This window comes from Miniopterus natalensis, chromosome 9, assembly GCF_054644295.1.
Source record: "Miniopterus natalensis isolate mMinNat1 chromosome 9, mMinNat1.hap1, whole genome shotgun sequence".
NCBI lineage: Eukaryota > Metazoa > Chordata > Mammalia > Chiroptera > Miniopteridae > Miniopterus > Miniopterus natalensis.
Genome location: NC_142089.1, coordinates 30,952,781 through 30,972,785, shown reverse-complemented (window position 1 = coordinate 30,972,785; position 20,005 = coordinate 30,952,781). Strand labels below are relative to the sequence as shown.

Below are 20,005 nucleotides of genomic sequence, written 5' to 3'. Positions count from 1 at the left end.
TAGACTAATTATTTTTATTTGACGTTTTTAAACAGAATAAAGTTGAAAAAGTGGGACAATCTGGCATAAGCAACTATATTATGGGTTATTCTCTAGGCAAATATTGGTGGCATGAAAAACAATTTTTGCAAGCTGAGCTCTTAGAGTCCAATTTCATTTTAGTGGGCATTTGAAAGAAAATTTTAAGAACAAGGTTTTTTTCCTACTATATAGGCAAATTTTTTTTTAAAACCAGCCAAGAGAGCACTGGAGAAGGTCTAAAGGGAAAAAAAACACTCTCATGAATTATTATTAATTTGTAAATTAGTACCCTCTGTATAGTTTGGCAATGTGTATCAAAATGCAAAAATACACATATCCAACTACCCTGCAACTTCCTCCTGTCATTATTCATGCTAAGGTAATCATCGCATTAAATACTTAAAGATGAGCACAAAAGGAAATTTATTAAACCACTGTTTTACTTAAAAAATTTAAATACAACCTGACATTCACCATAGGAGACTAGTAAAATAGATTCTGGTACATCCATTCAAACATGTACTATGTGGTGAATCGAACTGATGGTAGCCCTGGTCAGTGTTACTAAGTGGTTGAGCACCAGCCAGTGCACAGAAGGGTCTCAGGCTCAATTCCCAGTCAAGGGCATGTACGTGGGTTGCAGGTTCGATCCCCTGCCCCAGTTGGGGCAAGTGTAGGAAGCAACCAATTAGTGTGTCTCTTTCACATCCATGTGTTTTTTTTCCTCTTTCCCTCTCTCCCCTCTTTCCCTCCCTTCCACTCTCTCTAAAAAATATCAAAAGAAAAAATATCCTTAGGTGAGAATTAACAACAACAAAAAACTGATGGTAAAAGTCAGAGAAAGACAAGTACCATATGATTTCACTCATAAGTGGAATTCAATGAACAAACTGGACTAACAAGCAAAATAGAGACAGACTCATAGATTGAGAGCAGGCAGAGAGCTCTAGTGGTGTGGGGTGGGGGTAGGGATTGAGCAAAAAAGATAAAAAAGAGAGAGAACTCATGGACATGGACAGCAGTAATTATGGGGTCAGGGGATAGGAGATGGAAGAGGGCATAGAGGGGATAAATGGTGATGGAAAAAATAAAATAAAATAAATAAAAATTTAAAAACTGATGGTAAAGATTTGTATTTATGGCATGGAATATACTGTCAAGAGGAAAAAGCAGGTTATAAAATAAAAGGCAATCTCACACAGGTGTATTCCCACAAGATGGTGGTGGGGCAAGTGGACCATTGCCAGCCTTCCCAGAACTGTCAGCCCTGGCCCTCTCTACCTCAGAAAGGTTGTTGATCATAATGAAAATCCTAGAAATGCAGGTCCTTTGTCAAGACACATCCGTCACATTAGCTGTTTCTCCCCACACACACACAATAAGCAAGTTAGAGATATGCAAAATGTTTGCAGTCCACACTGTGGCTCTAACAGGGTGAAATACATGGCGCTCAAATGTTCCGAATCCTTTTCTTTACTTTAGCCCACTTTGATCAGCTTAGTAGGTGTGCAACTGGCATTGTGTGACTCTTGCTGTAACTGTGCCTTGTTGGTCTCAAAATTGAAATCAATAATAAAATCCCCAAGATGCCTTTAAGTTTGAAACAATGAAGTAAATTTCTCATTTTGCCTGAAGAAAATAACTCTCTTTTTGGAGAAAGAGTTACTGTTAGAGTACCTTAGTATGATTATTATCTATCAAGAACTAATTGTACATAAAAAGAGATCTGTATATATAGTATAATTTTAAAAACTCAACATGTATTGTATGATCCTAGTTATCTAAAACTGTTCGTATACACAGAGATGTCTGAAACGATGTCAACCATTGTTAACATTTTAGTGAACTCTAACATTTCAGATTTAAAATTTTTCTGTTTTATATGTTTCTGTATATTGTGAATGTTTTAAAAATTAGCATCATTTTTACAATAAGAAAAAAAGCAAATTAAAAACTCAAACACAAAAGATTTCTTTTTAAAAAGAGTTTTGATATTAGGTAGCTTTAAAGACTCACTTTAAATATCCTTTTGAATAGTTCTACATAAGATCTTTTTAATTCAGAATAAAATTACACCAAAATAAATTACAACCTTTTTACATATAAACTTGATCCATAATTATCATCTCCGTGACAAAGAAAAGATGGAGAAAAAAGTGATAAGGGGGTTAGCTTTTCCTCTGAAGTTAAGATTTTAACAGCAATTTACTACAGGTGTTTATATAACTCAAATCTGGAGATTTATACACTGCATTCTTACCAGAATTATAAGGAAACCGAAACAGACATATCTAAAAGACACTCAATACTTGACCATATGATACAAATTTTCAGCTTGTACCACTTCATGCAACACCTGAAATCTATATGTGCTTCCTCTAGCCCCCGGGCCCTCCTGGTAGTATTTTATATAGATATTACTTACCTCTTCAAGCTTCTTCTCAATCTCCTTAAAGACAAGATTTGCCTTAAATCCTTCAACTGCAGCACTGGTTGGAGCAGCCTCAATTTGATGAGTTCTAAAAGAATTGGGGAAAAGACCAATTTCAATCCATGGAGTCATATAGGTACTAGGTTTTTCAACATTTATACGGTAGTAATTTTCCAAAACCCTAAAAACAGAGATGTTGTAACTCTTCCTGAAACAAAATTGTTATTAAACTCATAAAACAAGTTTTACTCCTCATTTTTATCAACAAATATGAGTACTCACTAGGTGCTAGGCACTGTCCTTGAAAAGACAGTAAACCAAAGAACCTCCCCTCATGAAGCTGATATGCTAGTAAGGGAGAGAGTTAATGAACAAGCAAAAAAAATAAACAATATAGTTACCATGAAGAAAATAAGGCAGGTTAAGGGGACATAGAGAAAGCATATTTATTTGTGTTGGATGTTCTAATTTCTTTTCCTTTTTTTTTTTTTATCCTCACTCGAGGATATTTTTTCCATTGCTTTTCAGAGATTGGAAGGGAGAGAGAGAGAGAGAAAAACACTGATGTGAGAGACACATTAATTGGTTGCCTCCCGCACAAGCCCCGACAGAGGTACGTGCTCTTGGCTGGAATCAAACCCAGGACCCTTCAGTGCAAGGGCCACTGCTCTAACCACTGAGCAAAACCGGCTAGGGCTGAGTGTTCTGTTTTAGATAGCCTCGTCAGATAACTTCTCTGAGGAGGTGATACTTAAATTATGTCAATGAGCCAGCCACAGAAAGACTTAGGTGGTGAAGCCAGTTCTACAAAGAACTGGAGGTAGAAACTAGCTTGGCAGTTAAAGGAACTATAAGAAGACCAGTATGGCTGCCAGCTGGGTTGGCAAATGGGTAGGCAGGGAGACTGGTTAAGAGGCTACTGTAGAAGTCCAGGCAAGAGATGATAGTGATTAGAACAGGGCTATAAAGAAGTGGGAATAAGCAGAAGGGTAGACTTGAGATTCATGGTTTACAGGTGATACAATATATGAATTTGTGGACCAAAAAAAGGGATTCTATGAAAAATAACCTCACAGGCCCAGCTGGGCATGGCTCAGCGGTTGAGCGCCGACCCAGGATCCAGGTGATCGGGGTTCAATTCCCGAGTAGGGCACGTGCCTGGGTTGCGGGCTTGATCCCCAATCAGGGGCGTGCAGGAGGCGGCCAATCAATGACTCTCTCATCATTGATGTTTCTATCTCTCTATCCCTCTCCTTTCCTCTCTATGAAATCAATAAAGATATATTAAAATAATAATAATAATAATAACCTCACAGAGTGATCTGATCATACATTCCTAACTGGCAGGTCATGGTGGGTAGTCATGCCTCAGTCATATAACTTTTTAGTAAAAGGTTTATCTTTGCCTTAAATAAGCCCCGTCCATTGTTTCTGTGCATCTAGGTTAATAATCACCCTCAAGAAAGCAGGTAATCTTGCCTTGCTTTCTCCCACCCTCATGTAATCTTCTTTACATTCTCTCCTTAATTTCAGTGCATAAAAGAAACTGTGAAGCTGTCATTCTCCAGAGCATTTGAGATCTTGCTCCCCGGCATATGCCATCAGTGTTGGCTCAAATAAATTCTTATAAAAATTCTCTACAGGTTTGGACATTTCTTACGTTGACAGACTAACAACCTATTGGTTGTTTGATACTTAGGGAACGACTATAGATAAATGGCCTCATGTGGCAGAAAGAACAGTCTTTATAGCCACAAAGGCCTATGTTGAAATCCTAAGGGCTTCTTCCACTCACCAGCTATATGATTATGAGCCAGATATTTCCTCTCTGTGTACCTCTGGTGAAGAGGTAGGTAGGAAGGTAGAGAGTGCCAATGATTTTCCAGAATTAAATAGAATCCAGTGTGTAAAAAATGATAGACATGACTGTTATGGAATGCAGAGCCTCAAGTGCTTGATACAGACAGAAACTTGAGGGGTCTGAGGAAGATGCGGGCACCTTAGGATGTCAGGTAATTCTCTGACATAACGCAAGCATGCTGGTGGTGGCTGGGACAGGGACTGGAACACCACCATTAGGATACAGAAGGAGTCAAGAATGTAGCAGCTGCTCAGTAAGCATTTCTTTTTTTTCTCTCCTTCCCTTTCCATTTTCCTTTCCCTTCCTTTTCTTTTCTTTTCCCCCTCTCCTTCTTTCTGACTCTTTTTTCTCTCTCCCCATCCACCCTACCCACTTCTCTTTTCCCTTCCCTTTCCTTTTTTCTATTATTTCATAGATATTTAATGAGTGATTACTATGTGCCAAACATTGTTCCAGGTACTAGGAGTATAACAGCAAACAAATCAGGCCCAGTCCCTCTCCTCACTGAGTTTACATTTTTTTCAGTGGCAAAGAAAAGGTAGTAAGCAGACAAAATAATTGCAAGTATTAGGAAGCAAACAAAAAGAGGAAGAACCTACTTTAGGTAGGGCAATCAAGGAATGGCATCTTTGAGCAGATGATTGAAGCTAAGACCCAATTAAAGGAAGAAAAGGAGTTAGCCATTCAAAGAGGAAACTGCCAAGTCCATGAAAAAAGAATCTAGTATGTTAAAAGAAAGTAAAACACGATCAGTGTCACTAGAGCACAGTGAGTGGGGGGAGAGTGACATGAAACTGGAGAACCAGGCAGGGACCAGATCATGCACACCAAAGTAGGAAATCTGGGAAGCCACTGAAATAATTAAACAGGGAAGTGCAACAGTTTGATTTGTGACTATTTTTACAACAGTACGCAGAATGAACTGGGGGGCGGGCGCAAGAACAGAGGTGGTGAGATAGTTAGGAGGCTGCTAGAGTAGTCCACATAAGAAGTGGCGGTGGCCTGGACTACAGTGGAGGCAGTCTGCCAGTGGAGATGGAGAGAAGCGGATTCTGTGGATGGAAAGAGGCCACATGCTAAAACCTGACTAGCTCAGGGAAGGCCTGCATGGCAGCATTACAAACTCAGAGCCCTAAAATAACCACAAAGGACGGTCTGGAATGAAAACTTTTTAACTAAAAGCAGTTTATGGTGGGTAGTCATAGGCTAGGCTAGAATTTTCTCTAACAAAGGTCAATTTTCACCTTAATTAAGCCTGTGTATTGTCTTTGCATCTACAATAACATACCTTTGGAATGTCAATGTAATTTCCTTTTTCTGGACCCCTCAAAGCACAGGTAGGCATCAGAGCAGAGACCACAAATCCCCTCACTGTTATCAAGTTAATTGTTAACTATCCTGCACCCACCTATGTAAGAGAAGTATGCCTATCACTTTACTTTTTATCCAATCCCAGAGGTTTTCCCACTTTGCTTTCTCCCACCTCCCTAATTTATCACCAGTGGATTTCATGTAACCCACTTACATCTTCTCTTTTGATTGTAATGTATAAAATAAAATGCAAAACTGCTATTCTCTGGAGCATTTCCTCAATCTGTAGAGATTTTGCTTCCTGGCAATTGTTGACAGTTTGGCTCAAATAAACTCACAAAAATTCTCTACAGGTTTGAAGGTTTCTTACGCTGACAATTCAAAATAAATTTGGAGATAGAATCCATAGGATGAGGAAGATCTTACGCAAGGATGATTCAAGAATGGTAGTGCCAGTTGTTGACAAGAGGAAGAATGCAGAGGGGACCAAGTTCCATTTTAGGCACATTAAGTATGAGATATTTCTGAGACAAGAAGGCAGTTGGATATGAGAGTCTGGAGCCCAGAGGAGAGGTCCAGGCTGGAATAAATTGAAGATAATCATCAGCATAATGAAGTATTTAAATCCATGGGAACTGATAAGCTCACCTTGAGAGAAAAACAAGGAAGAAGAGAGCCCAGGACAACACCCTACAGAACTCCATTATTTAGAGGTCTAGGAGAGAAAGGGAAGCAGCAACCTGTGATGCAAGAGGAAAACCAGTAGAGCACGGTGTCAGGCAGGCTGAGTGGGCAGGAAAAATCAGGAGGGAGGAGTACACTGTGTCAAGTACTTGCTGGATTTGGCAACATGGAGAGTACAGGTGACTTTGACAAAAGCAATTTTAAGTTAGAGGTGGAAGGTAGAAAAGTCAGATTATAGTGAATTAAAGAGTGACTAGGAGAGGGAGAGTGTGTGGCTCTTTTGGGACATTACTTTTAGGGGAACAATGAAATGGAATGGTCTTTGGAGAGAAGTATAGTAGCAAGAAAAGTTTGTTTTTGTTTTAAGACTAACATTTTGAGCATGTTTGCCTGATAATGGTAATGAACCAGGGAAAAAGGAGATACAAGGAGACAAGTCTTGAGAAGGTGACAGGGGGATGAGGTCTAGTGGCCTGTGATAAGAAGAGGAGACTTAAGGGAGAGGATCAGCTGGGTATGGTTCTAGCCAGGGTGACAGGTCTTGGGATGGAGAAGAGGGCAGTTAGGTTCAATGACTTCTGAGTTTTCAATAAAGTAATCAGCTGATATGAGGATGCAAGAGTGGGCATGGGAAGTCTGAGACAACGAAAGCGAGCCTACCAGAGGAATCTCATTAAATTCATGAACAGGCCTGGAGCCTAAGCTCCTGCCGTGCTGAAACAGGCGCTGTTCCCGGAGCACAAAGTGCTACTTCACACTTCCATGCCTTTACCCGTGCTGCTTCCGAAGTCTGGAATACTTCTGTCTTAGCAAACTCCTTTTCTGTGCCACCCTACTAAATGTCAGATTCTCAGGAACAGATACCACATCTTTAAAAAAAAAAATCTTTATATCCCCAGTTCTCGGCACATGATATTCAGTAAACAATGACTAAATGAAACAGAAATTACATTGAATTCTCCTCTACCTAAATCCTAATTTTTTCCTGCTCCACTTGGAGCAGAATTATCTGTGGTCACCATCTTCTATGTCAAAAGTTTGAATGAGCGACCGAAAGTCAAGTGGCCATGACTAGTCCTCCACAGGCCAATTTCATTTCATTAATTCAACTGTTCTTCTTTTAATCATCACTGTGCCTTTCTCCAAACTTGCCACATCCTAATTGTACGTGATAAAGTAATAACTGATACTAGTAGCACTTTTCAGTGTACGAAATATCTTGACTCTTTGTGGGGCAGAGTCCAGACAAGTTTTGACAGGTCACAGATATCTCTTTATCTTGCTTGTTTTGAAAAGCTCATCAAGCTAATGATTAACTAACTTTTCATCCAGATTAGAAAAAAGTAAATATATAAAATGTTTTATCAATATTTTCTGAAAATTCCTCATACCTTAAAATTTATTTGATATGTGCCCTGCTCTAGGGAAACTGAATACAATAACTTAAGCAAACTCAGAAAAGAGATTGCTCATATTACAGAAGGATGCGCCTCATGATTTTACTATATACAAAGCTCTTTTAGCAGAAACTAAATTCTGATTGCTTTTTAAACTTGGTTTATACACAAGTTTCCTGAAATAAATATAGTACATAAAATATTGGAAGGGCCTTTGAAGATAAATTATTTAGTGTATAAATTCCCTCTGTGCTTCCCGAAAATTTTCATTCTAAGGCCTAGAATATGGGCACTGTTTCAACAATATCAAAGATCAGGAGCGCAGAGTAGCCAACAAAACAGGAACTTTAAACTCAGATAAAGGTTAGAATCTTGATTGCTACCACTTAAAACTCTCTTCAAATAAGTTGTTTTAACTCTGATCATGAATCTGCTCATCTGTAAATAAGGTATAAGACCTACCATTTGGGGCTTTTATGAGGATTAAACAAAGAATTATACGTGTGAAGCACCTAGCAAGGTCCTGGCACACACACTAGGTCCTCAAAAAGTGGTTGTTAAAAGAACCATTACAACTGAATAACAAAAAGGCAATTCAATTTTTAAATGACCTAAAGATCTGAATAGGTATTTCTCCAAAGATATACAAATGGCCAGTAAGCACACACACAAAAATGCTCAACATCAACAGCCACTAGGAGAATGCAAATCAAAACCACAATGAAATACCATTTCGCACCCACTAGGAGCTAAAATAAAAAGGTAGAGTAAGTCTACCAGCACCATTTTTCCAACAGCATTTGTTCACTTCGTGTTTCTATGTCACATTTTGGTAATTCTCATAATATTTCAAACTTTTTCATTATTATTCTATTTGTTACAGTGATCTGTTATCAGTGATCTTTTTTTATTATTACTGATTTCAGAGAGAGGAAGGGAGAGGGAGAGAGAGAAACATCAATGATGAGAGTCACTGATCGGCTGCCTCCTGCACATCCCACCCCAGGGATCGAGACCGCAACCCGGGCATGTGCCCTGACCGGGAATCGAACCATGACCACCTGGTTCATAGGTCAACACTCAACCACTGAGCCACACCAGTCAGGCAGTTACCAGTGATCTTTGATGTTAGTTTTGTAATTGTTTTGAGGTATCATGAACTGTGCCCATAAAGGACAGTGAACTTAATCAATAAATACTGTGTTTTGATTATCCCACTGACCAGCCATTACCCCATCCCTCTCTCTCTCTGTGGGCCTTCCTATTCCCTGAGACACAACAATATTGAAATTAGGCCAATTAATAACCCTACAATGGCCTGTAAGTATTCAAGAGAAAGGAAGAGTCGAGCATCTCTCACTTTAAATCAAAAGCTAGAAATGAGTAAGCTTCATGAGGAAGTCATGTTGAAAGCCAAGACAGGCTGAAAGATAGGCCCCTTGAGCCATACAGCCAAGTTGTGAACACAAAGGAAAAGTTCTTGAAGGAAGTTAAAAGTGCTATTCCAGTGAACACACGAATGATAAGAAAGCAAAACAGCCTTGCTGCAGATATGGAGAACATTTTAATGGTCTGGATAGCAGATCAAGCCAACCACAACATTCCCTTAAGCCAAAGCCTAACTCAGAGCAAGGCCCCAACTCTTTAATTCTATGAAGGCTGAGAGAGGTGAGGAGGCTGCAGAAGAAAAAATTGGAAGTTAAGAGGGAAACGGGGGGTAGGAGGAGGTATCAAGAGGGTGTAGAGGGGATAAATGGTGATGGAAGGAGTCTTGACTTGGGGTGGTGAACACAATACAATATACAGATGATAATTATAGAATTGTACACCTGAAACCTATAATTGTATTAACCAGTGTCACCTCCAAGAAATTCAATTAAAAAAAATTGGAAGTTGGCAGAAGTTGGTTCGTGAGGTTTAAGGAAAGAAGCTGTCTCCATAACATAAGGTGAAGCAGCAAGTGCCGATGCAGAAGCTGCAGCAAGTTATCCAGAAGCTAAGCTAACTAGGGAAGGTGGCTGCTTACTCAACAACAGATTTCAATGTAGACAAAACAGCCTCATATTGGAAGAAGATGCCATCTACAGCTTTCATAGAGAGGAGAAGTCAAAACCTGGCTTCAAAGCTTCAAAGGACAGCCTGACTCTCTTGTTAGGAACCAATACAACTGATGACTTTGTTGAAGCCAATGTTCATTTACCATTCTGAAAATCCTAGGGCCCTTAAGCATTATGCTACATCTACTCTGCCTGTGCTCTATAAATGGAACAACAAAGCCTGGATGACAGCACATCTGTTTACAACATGGTTCACTGAATATTTTAAGCCCACTGTTGAGGCTTACTGCTCAGAAAAAAATTCCTTTCAAAATATTACTGCTCATTAACAATACACCTGGTCACCCAAGAGCTCTGATGGAGATGTACAATAAGATTAATGTTTTCATGTCTTCTAACACAACATCCATTCTGTAGCCCATGGATAAAGAAGCAATTTCGACTTTCAAGTCTTATTATTTAAGAAATACATTCTGTAAGGCTATAGCTGGCACAGTGATTCCTCTAATAAATCTGGGCAAAGGAAACTGAAAGCCCTCTGGAAAGAATTCGCCATTCTAGACACTATCAAGAACATTCATGATTCATAAAAACAAATCAAAATATCTACATTAACAGGAGTTTGGAAGAAGTTGATTGCAACCTTTATGAATGACTTTAAAGGGTACAAGACTTCAGTGAGGAAGTAACTGCAGATGTGGCAGAAATAGCAAGAAACATAAAATCAAAAGTGGAGCCTGAAGCTTGTGACTGAATTGCTGCAATCTCATGATAAAATTTTAACAGATAGGGGTTGCTTCTTATGGATGAGCAAAGAAAGTAGTTTCTTGAGATGTAATCTACTCCTGGTGAAGATGCTATGAAAATTGTTGAAATGACAAGAAAGGATTTAGAATATTTCATAAACTTAGTTGATAAAGCAGTGGAAGGATTTAGGAAAACTGACTCTAATTTTGAAAGTTCTGTGGGTAAAATGCTATCAAACAGCATCAGATGCTACAGAGAAATCATTTGTGAGAGAAAGAGTCAATCTATGTGGCAAACTTCATTCTCGTCTTATTTTAAGAAACTACCACAGCCACCAATCTTCAGCAACCACCAAACTGATCAGTCAGCAGCCATCAAGATTGTGGCAACACCTTACTCCAGCAAAAAGACTATGATTTACTGAAGGCTCAGATGATAGCATTTTTTAGCAGAAAATTATTTTTTAATTAAGGTATGTACACTTTTAGACATAATGTTATTAACAGACCATAGAATAGAGTATTTTTAATTAGGATATGTACAATCTTTTTAGACAAAATGCTAAATTAAACATAAGTGTGCATAATTGCACACTTAATATACTACAGTATAGTAATATATTTTTATATGCACTGAGAAACCAAAAAAATCTCTGTGCTTGCTTTATTGTGATATTCACTTTATTGTGGAGGTGTGGAACTGAACCCGCAGTATCTCTGAGGCATGCCTGTACTACATTCAATCCCGTAACATGGATGTACCTCAAATACTTTATGCTAAATAAAAGCAGCAGTCACAAAAGGTCACATAAATTATTATTTCATTTATATGAAATGTACAGAATAGGTAAACCCATAGAGATAGAAAACAGATTAGTGATTGCCAGAGCCTGCAAGGATAGGGGAGTGACTGCTAATGGGTATATGTTTTTTTTCTGGCATAATGAAAATGTCCTAAAATTGATTGAGGAGATGATTGCACAACTCTTTGATATACTAAAAACCACTGAATGTACACTTAAAATGCATGAATTTTGTGGCACATGAATTATGTCTCAATAAAGCCGTTAAAAATGTTTTAAGTGGTTGCTATTATACTTAATGTTTAGGAAGAATATAGAATCCTACATTTTAATCACATCTCAATCTCTAAATCTCACATTTTACCAGTAATCAGTTTATTCTCATTAGAGATGATTGGGCAATGCACACAAGGTCTAGAGAGTAAGGTTCATTTGCAATTAGCAACTCCCCTTGACTTCCCATCACAAACAGAAATCCAGCCCAAAGAGCCAAACTGTGGCTTCAATAAGTTAGATATGTTCCCTATTCTGAACTAAAAATTAAAGTTCATTTTTTAAATGCCTAAGTGATATTTCTAATTTAATAATAAAACCATTTTCAACCATTTGACCAGTGACAAAAGCTAGAGAAATAGGAAAGAAAAAAGGAAAATGCACAGAGAGATCAGAAATTAATAATTAATTGAGCAACTACAATGTGTGGCTGGTATTTTTAATTTGTTCGTTTTCTAGTCCCTGAAATAAATATTTTCACTCTTTTCTAACTGAGGAAAAGGTTAAGTTAACATGCCCAAAGCAGGTAGTGTAAAGGAAAGTTGATAGGGTGTTCTTTCCACTGATCAACTCTGCCTTTCAGATAATTCTAGTCTATAAAAAATTTAAAAAGATATTACAGACAGGTGACATTTAAGTAGTTTTGTAATTTCTTCATCCTAAACTGCTAACTAACTAACTGGTGGCTACATTACTATGGAGACAGGTATAAATCACATAAGATTTTTGCATGTAGTCCTTAAAAATCTCTTTTAAAATGAAACTAAAATTGTGTTTGTCCACTGTGTCCCCTGAGAAGGCCTACAAGTAATAAAAACAAGCACTCAGCTATCAACTACACTGTGGTTTCGAAATACCATTCTCCACTAAAAGAACCACGGCTCCTTAGAGAAATGGCTGATGCTGGGGCTGGCGCATAGGAAGTACAGGATTAGCCTGGAATATCTTCTTGAGCTAGAAAGTAAGAACTAAAAGGAATCATGAGACAATATGAGTCAGCTAGAAGGAACTACCACTGGCCAAAGCAGGGACGTTTCAAGTATCAAAAGAAATTATAACAATGAATTATAACCCACTGAATGAAAAATAAGAATTCATGAGTTCAAACTGATATATTTACCAATAGATAGATAGAAATAGATTGAAATAAAATTTAAAGTGGGGGAGAAGAGAAACTCTTCCTTATAGCAGAATGCCACCTAATAAATATAAAGAATGATGGCACTAGAAAAAAATCATCAAGGGATGCTAAAATAAATGAGCGATGGGTAAAAGTCTGAGGAGGAATAGGATATTTCTATAATCTCAAGCAACTCAACACAAATTACTTAAAAACTAGAGAAGAAAAAACAGTTACTTTTCAGAGGAAAACATGGTAGATACCACCTTAACCAAGTAATCAAAGTTAAAAATCACCACTATGGGACAACCAGCATCATGCGCCTCCAGATGTGATATGCTAAGGACGCAGCGTCAGTGGTGCACCTGCCAAAACTGTATAACCTGAATCTAATTATGTGGAAATATCAGATAAATGCAAATAGAGGGACATTCTATTCTTAAAGAATGTACTCGTAAGTCTTCAAAAAGGTCATGGTCAAGAAATATAAAGAAAGACTGAGGGATTATTTCAGATAAAGGGGTCTAAAGAGACGCGACAGATAAATGCATTCAGGATCCTGGGATGGACTCTGGGCAAGGACGATAAAAAGAAGCTTATGGTCTTTTATAAAGACAGTACTGAGACAGTTGTCAAGTGGCGAGTATGTTCTTTAGATGAGGTAATAATGCTTTATAAATACCGAAGTCTCTGATTTTGTTAACTATACTGTGGTTAAGTACAAGAATGTCTTTGTTTCTAGAAACGTGCACTGAAATATTACAGATAGAGGAGCATAATGTCTCCAATTTTCTCTTCAAATATTTCAGAAAAATATGCAAGTATCTATAAAGACATGTAGAGAAAATTTGATAAAGCAAATGGGGCAAAATATAAACAATTGGTGAATCTGAATACAAGGTATACAGGAGTTCCTTGTATTATTCTTGTAATTTTTCCTGTACAAAGTTGTGTCAAAAAAAAAAGTGTCCTAGTTAAAATAGAAATTTAGAAAATGAAAAAGCCAACACCTACAATCCCACCATTCCAACAAGTTTCCTATATTCATTTTTTTCATATTGCTCTTCTAGTCCTTATTTATGAGAACACATAGTTGTAATCATTACGTGAATATAATTTTTACTTCTAACTTTTAACTTTATATCATTTAGGCTTTTTACCTGCTGAGTTAAACTTCCAAGCTAATTCAATAATTTTCCATTAAAAAACAACAACAGACCAATCCAAATATTCCTCAGCCAAGGAATGGACAAACTGTGGTACATCCATACAAATGGAATACCACTCGGCAATAAAAAGAGACAATTTACTGATACACACAATAACATGGATGAATCTCAAGTGTAATATGTTAAATGAAAGAAAGGCTTTTGATCCTAGTCAGATGATATTATGGAAAGGGAAAATCATTTGGGCAGAAAACAGATCAGTTGTTGCCAGGAGCTGGAATGTAGGGAAAACAGTTGGTTATTAAGGTGAACAAGGAATTTGCTGGGGTGATGAAACTGTTCTGTATCTTGATTATGGTGATAGTTATGACTGTATGTTTGTCAAAATTTGCAGAACTGTGCACTAAAAAAGGGTGACTTCTACTGTGTGTAAATTGTACCTTAATTTAAAAATGGAAAAAACGAAACAAAAAGTTGGGTTTTAAAAAATAAGTTTTTTTAACAGATTACAGAATTCAAGTCTATCCTCTGTATCATAAAAGCTCCCCACTTATAGAAAACCAATAGGGTGTTATAATACAAAGTCAATACACATATTCAAAGTTGGTCTAAATGAAAGGGAAAAAAGTTTAATTGTAAATTAAACGCAACTGGTCATAATTCTTAAATATGACCTCTCCTCTTCATTTTCATGGTTCCCGTTGCAGCACTAAACATTTCTTATCCACACTACTATAATTGTCTCCTAAGGATCCCTGGCCTCTGTCTCTCTACTATTCAACTCAAAATGATGCCAGACTTATCTACCTTAAGCACAATATAATCACATGAAGTTTTGCTAAAACTTATATTCTGTAGGATAAGCTCCAAACTCCTTGGAATAGCATTTGCATCGTTTCAAAACCATGATCCAATCTACTGTTACCTACACACTAGACTGTCCTCTACCCAAGTATACACAAAAGAATCTACTCTCCACCCACACAGCACAGTCACTCACTAAACCTCCTTGTATTTTCAAATCTCTCCACCTATTTTCAAATCTCTGTACAGGCCTGGAATGCCCTTCCTTTATCCTTCTGCCAGGCAATCCTTGTCATCCCAGTTCAAGTTTATGTTCTTCAAAATAATTCCTTCCTGCCCAGGCTGGTGTGGTTCAATGGTTAGAGCACTGGTCATCGCATTGGCCCACATACCAAAGAATCACAGTATTGATTCTGGTCAAGAGCACCTACCTGGGTTGCAGGCTTGATCTCCGCCCTGTAGGGGCACCTGAGGGAGGCAACCAATTGATGTCTCTCTCTCACACATCAATGTTTCTCTCTCTCCCCTTCCCTCCTCCACTTCCACTCTCTCTCTCTCAAAAAAAAAAAAAAAAAAAAAAAAAATCAATGGAAAAAAATATCCTCAGGTAAGGATTAACAAAACAAAAAAAACCACAACAATAACAAAAAGTCCTACCTTTGGGTTTCTACAGCATTTTGAAAAAAGTATGTCTACCTTTCCCACTTCCCCACATACTCAGAGGACCATACTCGGAAGCCTGTGCTAAACAAATCAGATCATGTGCTGTGAGTACCTTAAAATGACTTCATTTAAAATCAAACCACCTCATTCTAAAACTATATTTGCACCATCAGAGTTAGAATTGTTTCCCCAACTTTGGCTTCTGAAGTGAGTTACGTTTTTATCACTAAAACTATCAATATCTTTAAATATTTCAAACCAAAATTTTGTCATTAATATATTATCTGAATTTTTTTCTACTTCTGCCTTCCCAGAAATATCAATGTTACTGTGAACAATTCTATATCTCAATATTTAGGCTCTGAAAATAAAAAAACTGTGAATTCCATGTTTAAAATATAATTTATTGCCCCAAATTCATAAGCTTCTATTTTGAGCAAATTCAATAGCTACACTAATATTCACACTTTATAGTTTGGCTTTCACTGAGGGTTTTCAACTCCAAATTTGAACTGAATGGAATTTCAGAAGACAGTGCAAAAACCAATGAATGAGATTTAGGAAGAAACTTAAAATTCAACTTCTTAACATCTTTTTATTTTATTTAATTCAATAAACATTTAACCACTATGAGAAAGATCCTCAAAGGAGTGGGAGAAGTTAGTCACAGTCTTAGGCCTCAAGGATTTCATATAATAGAAGGGATAAAAACAAACTAGATATACTGCAACTAAGCCACAACTGGATAGGGACTCAAGAGGTCCAAAGTGCTGTGGATATTTAAAGGGAGATGGTACCTGAGATGGGCCTGAAAAGAAAGAATTTTTATGACAGAAATAGCATTCCAAGCAAAGAAAGAAGGTGAAAGGACAAAGCTGCTACACTCAAGAGCTTCTGTTTAATGAAGCGTGTTACATATCCTTGTAGAACCAAAGTGTGAATAAATAATTACCAAGAATTTCAGGAAAATAAAAAGAAACCAATTAGCGTTGAAAGCTACAGCAGAATTACTGAGAACAAGTGAGAAAGCTAAAGACAAGGACATGTCACAATTTCGTAATCAGATCACTGTGGCCCTACCTGACCTCAGTGATGAGGTCAGAAGCTAGACTGTGAGATACTTCAGCATGGAAAAACAAAGGTGGCTCAATATAAAAAAAGACTCATCATGAAAAAGAAGACTTAAGGCAAGGAGAAAAACCTACTGTTTTAGAATACAGAAGACCTGGACATGTTTGCTGAAAGAGAGAAAAGAGCCAGTGGAAAAGCAAAGATAGGATACAAAAGGGAGAGGGTATACTTAGTTTTTGCAACAAAGTTACAGAAAGTTTTTGGAAAGAAAAGCATGCAAAGAGGAAAGCTGGGCCTTGGAAAGGAAGAGGGACTTTTTTTCTCTAGGAAAGAGAGGAGCACTTCAAGTTAGTTGAGGGATCCTGAAAAGCCCGGGGGCAAAAGTGCTTAGAGAAAAGCATGCAAAGAGGAAAGCTGGGCCTTGGAAAGGAAGAGGGACTTTTTTTCTCTAGGAAAGAGAGGAGCACTTCAAGTTAGTTGAGGGATCCTGAAAAGCCTGGGGGCAAAAGTGCTTAGAGATTTGAGGAACACAGGCATTTGATAAGGAACAGGAAGAAAATCAGCAAGAGACAAATAAAAAGGATTCTAGCAACAGTGAGGGCTTAGCCGGATTAAGAAATGAATTTACAGAGGTCCAATCATTATGTTTGGTGACTTTCTCCAAACAACCTCAGAAGCCTGGGAAGCTACGGGGAGAAAGCAAACTGTGGAAAAGGAAACCAAAAAGTGACTTGCCTAAATTAAATCACTCAGGTTGGCAGGGCTGAGACAAGTACCCAGGTAGCTCCGGCTTCTGGTTCAGCACTCTCTTTTGACTATGCTGCCTCCTTTTTAAACAAAATTCTCCTAAGGCTGATTAAGTTTAAAGCTAATGGCCAGTTTTAAAGCTATGCTATTAAAACAATATAATGAAATACTTATTCTTTGAGTACTAAGACAAGAAAATTAGGGCTTTTTACATGTAAACGGTCATCAGCTGTGAAAAGTCAGAAGGATTCATTGACAAACAAAACCCAGAATGACACTTACCTGGCAGCTTCGGGAAACCCCATCTTGTAGATTGTGACAACTGCAGCTCCTCCAAGGCCTAAATTATGCTGCAGAGCAACCTTTGCACCAGGAACTTGTCTTTTCCCGGCTTCCCCTCTCAGCTGCCAGCAGAGCTCAGCGCACTGCGCCAGACCTAACAAATCGAACGCGGAGCAGTCAGACTCTGCCGCTTTAGAAAAGCTGCCCCAACAGCCAGCTTTCTTAAGCCAGACAAGGGCTAAGTAATGTTTAGTTGTGACTTTTAACTAAGGCATTTAATTAAGCCAAGACAATATTTGCTTAAATAACTTCTCTTAAAAATATTAATGGTTTTGCACCTAGTTTTCTTCTCTTAAGTAATCTCTCTATTTAGACAACAGGCAGGCTTAAGAAATTCTCTGCACTCTTTAAATTTATCCAACCTGTTGTTTTTCTGGACAGGTTGAAAGAGAAAACACTGAATATAAAGTTCTCTGGCCCAGCCAAAACAGCATAAAAATAATTTAACTAATTTTACCATTTTTATGTACCAGAAGAAAATAATCTAGAATTTGGGGGTTCATTTTCCCTAAACAATTTAGCTGGTATGGGGAATTTTCCTATTATTTTCCCCAAGTAGTTCACAAGAATGAATTGTTTTCCAAATCCATACATAGCTATTCACAACAATAGCTCTGGATTCACAAGAATAATTTTTTGTCCTCTGCATAATAAAATTGAAAGACTTTTAGAGCTGAAAAAAACTTAATCATGTAAACACTGAGAAACCATAAGATTAAGTAATTTGTGAACGGTCACCAAGCAGGCTAATTCCAGAGCACAGGTTAGAACCCAAGTCTCCTGATTTCCATTTGTTTATCTTTCTACCAGACCAGCTACTGGAGGGGAGCTGAGTTCAGAACATGCTATCAGGATAGACCAATTTCCACCTTCCGGAGGCAGAGCTTCACGGGTGCATTTACAATGTGCATTCCTCCACCCACACCCCCAATCACAACTTCTGATTCCTGAGTGCCTGTGACAGTGTCCTATATAAACTGCAACCTCCTCAAGAAATGCCACTTCTCATTTCCAAGCAGTAGCTATAGATTTACAGAATATATATCTTAAACACTTTTAAAACAGGGAACTCCACACCCTGTAATAATTTTTTGAATTGGGAACATTTTGAGTATTAATTAAGAAAGTCAAAGTGAATGATGTTACAAATATATCCACATTTTGGGGCAATCAGTTTTACTAGAAATCTGCCATATAAAAAGCTTATTACAGGTAATAAACAGGTAATAAACATGCAAGACCAAAAAAGTATTCATACTGGTCTTATTACACATGAGTAGGGAAATACTGCCAGTTTTCTTCACAAAAGAATATACATAGTTTGCAAATATTTGAAGAAATATTCAACCTCACCCTGATCAAATCAAACAGAACGATACCATTTTTAACCAATCAAATTGGTACAGATATTTAGAAATGGGACTAATCATTCTGGGGAGCCTGTGGTGAGAGAGGGAGAAAGATGGGGGGAGGAAAGGGGAGGCAGGAGAGAGGGAGCGGGGCAGGGATTGGGGAGAAGGGAGGAAAGCAGGCAGGCAGAGAAGGGAAGCGGGAGGGAGGCGGGGAAGGAGGAGGAGCATATGAATAAATACTAGAAACATTTACAGATTTTACCATTTCTATCGCACCATACAACTGATACTGCAGAAGATGTGATACACTGGGATAAATCTCTACTCATGGCTTGCCCAACTCACATAATGGCAAAAGAAGAAGAGAGGGAGAAAATAAACATCCATATTATCAACTCATTCCCTTGTAATTTATTTGCTTTTGACAAAAGATGACTGTTTGTGAGAAAACATACTGATGATTTGAGTTTTCTGGTTGTCTACCTTCAGAATAAACTGGTGTTTCTTGTATTTCTAAAACCTAGATCTGTGAGGAGTGGGAGTCAAAAGTTGGCCTCAGAACTCCACTTGCCAAGAAGACATGGCAGACAGATATAACAGCATAAACTATTTGAGCATATTTTTACAATTTTTTTCCTTCCCTGGGTAACTTCTGGCACTAAACCGAAGACCATAATTTTCCTCTGCTTAGAAAAAATAAACTATCAAACATGAATATATTTATAAATTGTGGATGGGGATAGGAATAGGCATCCTGTCAAATATATTCAAACAGTAATGCCCTTCTTACAGTCTCTTATAAAGGGGGGGAAAAATTTTAAACCTGATTACTTCATTTTACCACCATCTTGCTGTAAAAATTTCCTAACAAAATGGCCAATCTTTTTATATAAAAATAATGAACCTAGGACTCAACTATATAGATATATAGTCTAGTTGCTACTGAAAATAAACCATTCAAATATGTGTCAAGCACTCCACTAAGTACTGAAGATATAAAGAATTCACAGTGTAATATAAAGTGCTAATAAAGATAAGTAATAAGTGCTATGGAAAACCACAGAATGGAATCACTACAAGGTCTATTTCCTGAAGTCTTTTCTTTCTCCTGCTTCCCTGAACCCATAACTCTTCTTATACTTTTAAGACAGGC

The 20,005-nt window shown here is 37.7% G+C and overlaps 1 protein-coding gene across 1 annotated transcript in view; it reads right to left on the bottom strand.

The window, feature by feature from the left end:
• SCP2 (sterol carrier protein 2) overlaps positions 1–20,005 on the bottom strand; it is a 77,148-nt gene that overhangs the window by 15,307 nt on the left and 41,836 nt on the right. Inside the window, exons 12-13 of the mRNA XM_016210833.2 lie at positions 17,441–17,594; positions 2,447–2,540 (exon numbers count right to left, since the gene is read on the bottom strand). Of these exons, the coding sequence (XP_016066319.2) occupies positions 2,447–2,540; positions 17,441–17,594 (248 nt within the window). The remainder of the gene's footprint in view (positions 1–2,446; positions 2,541–17,440; positions 17,595–20,005) is intronic.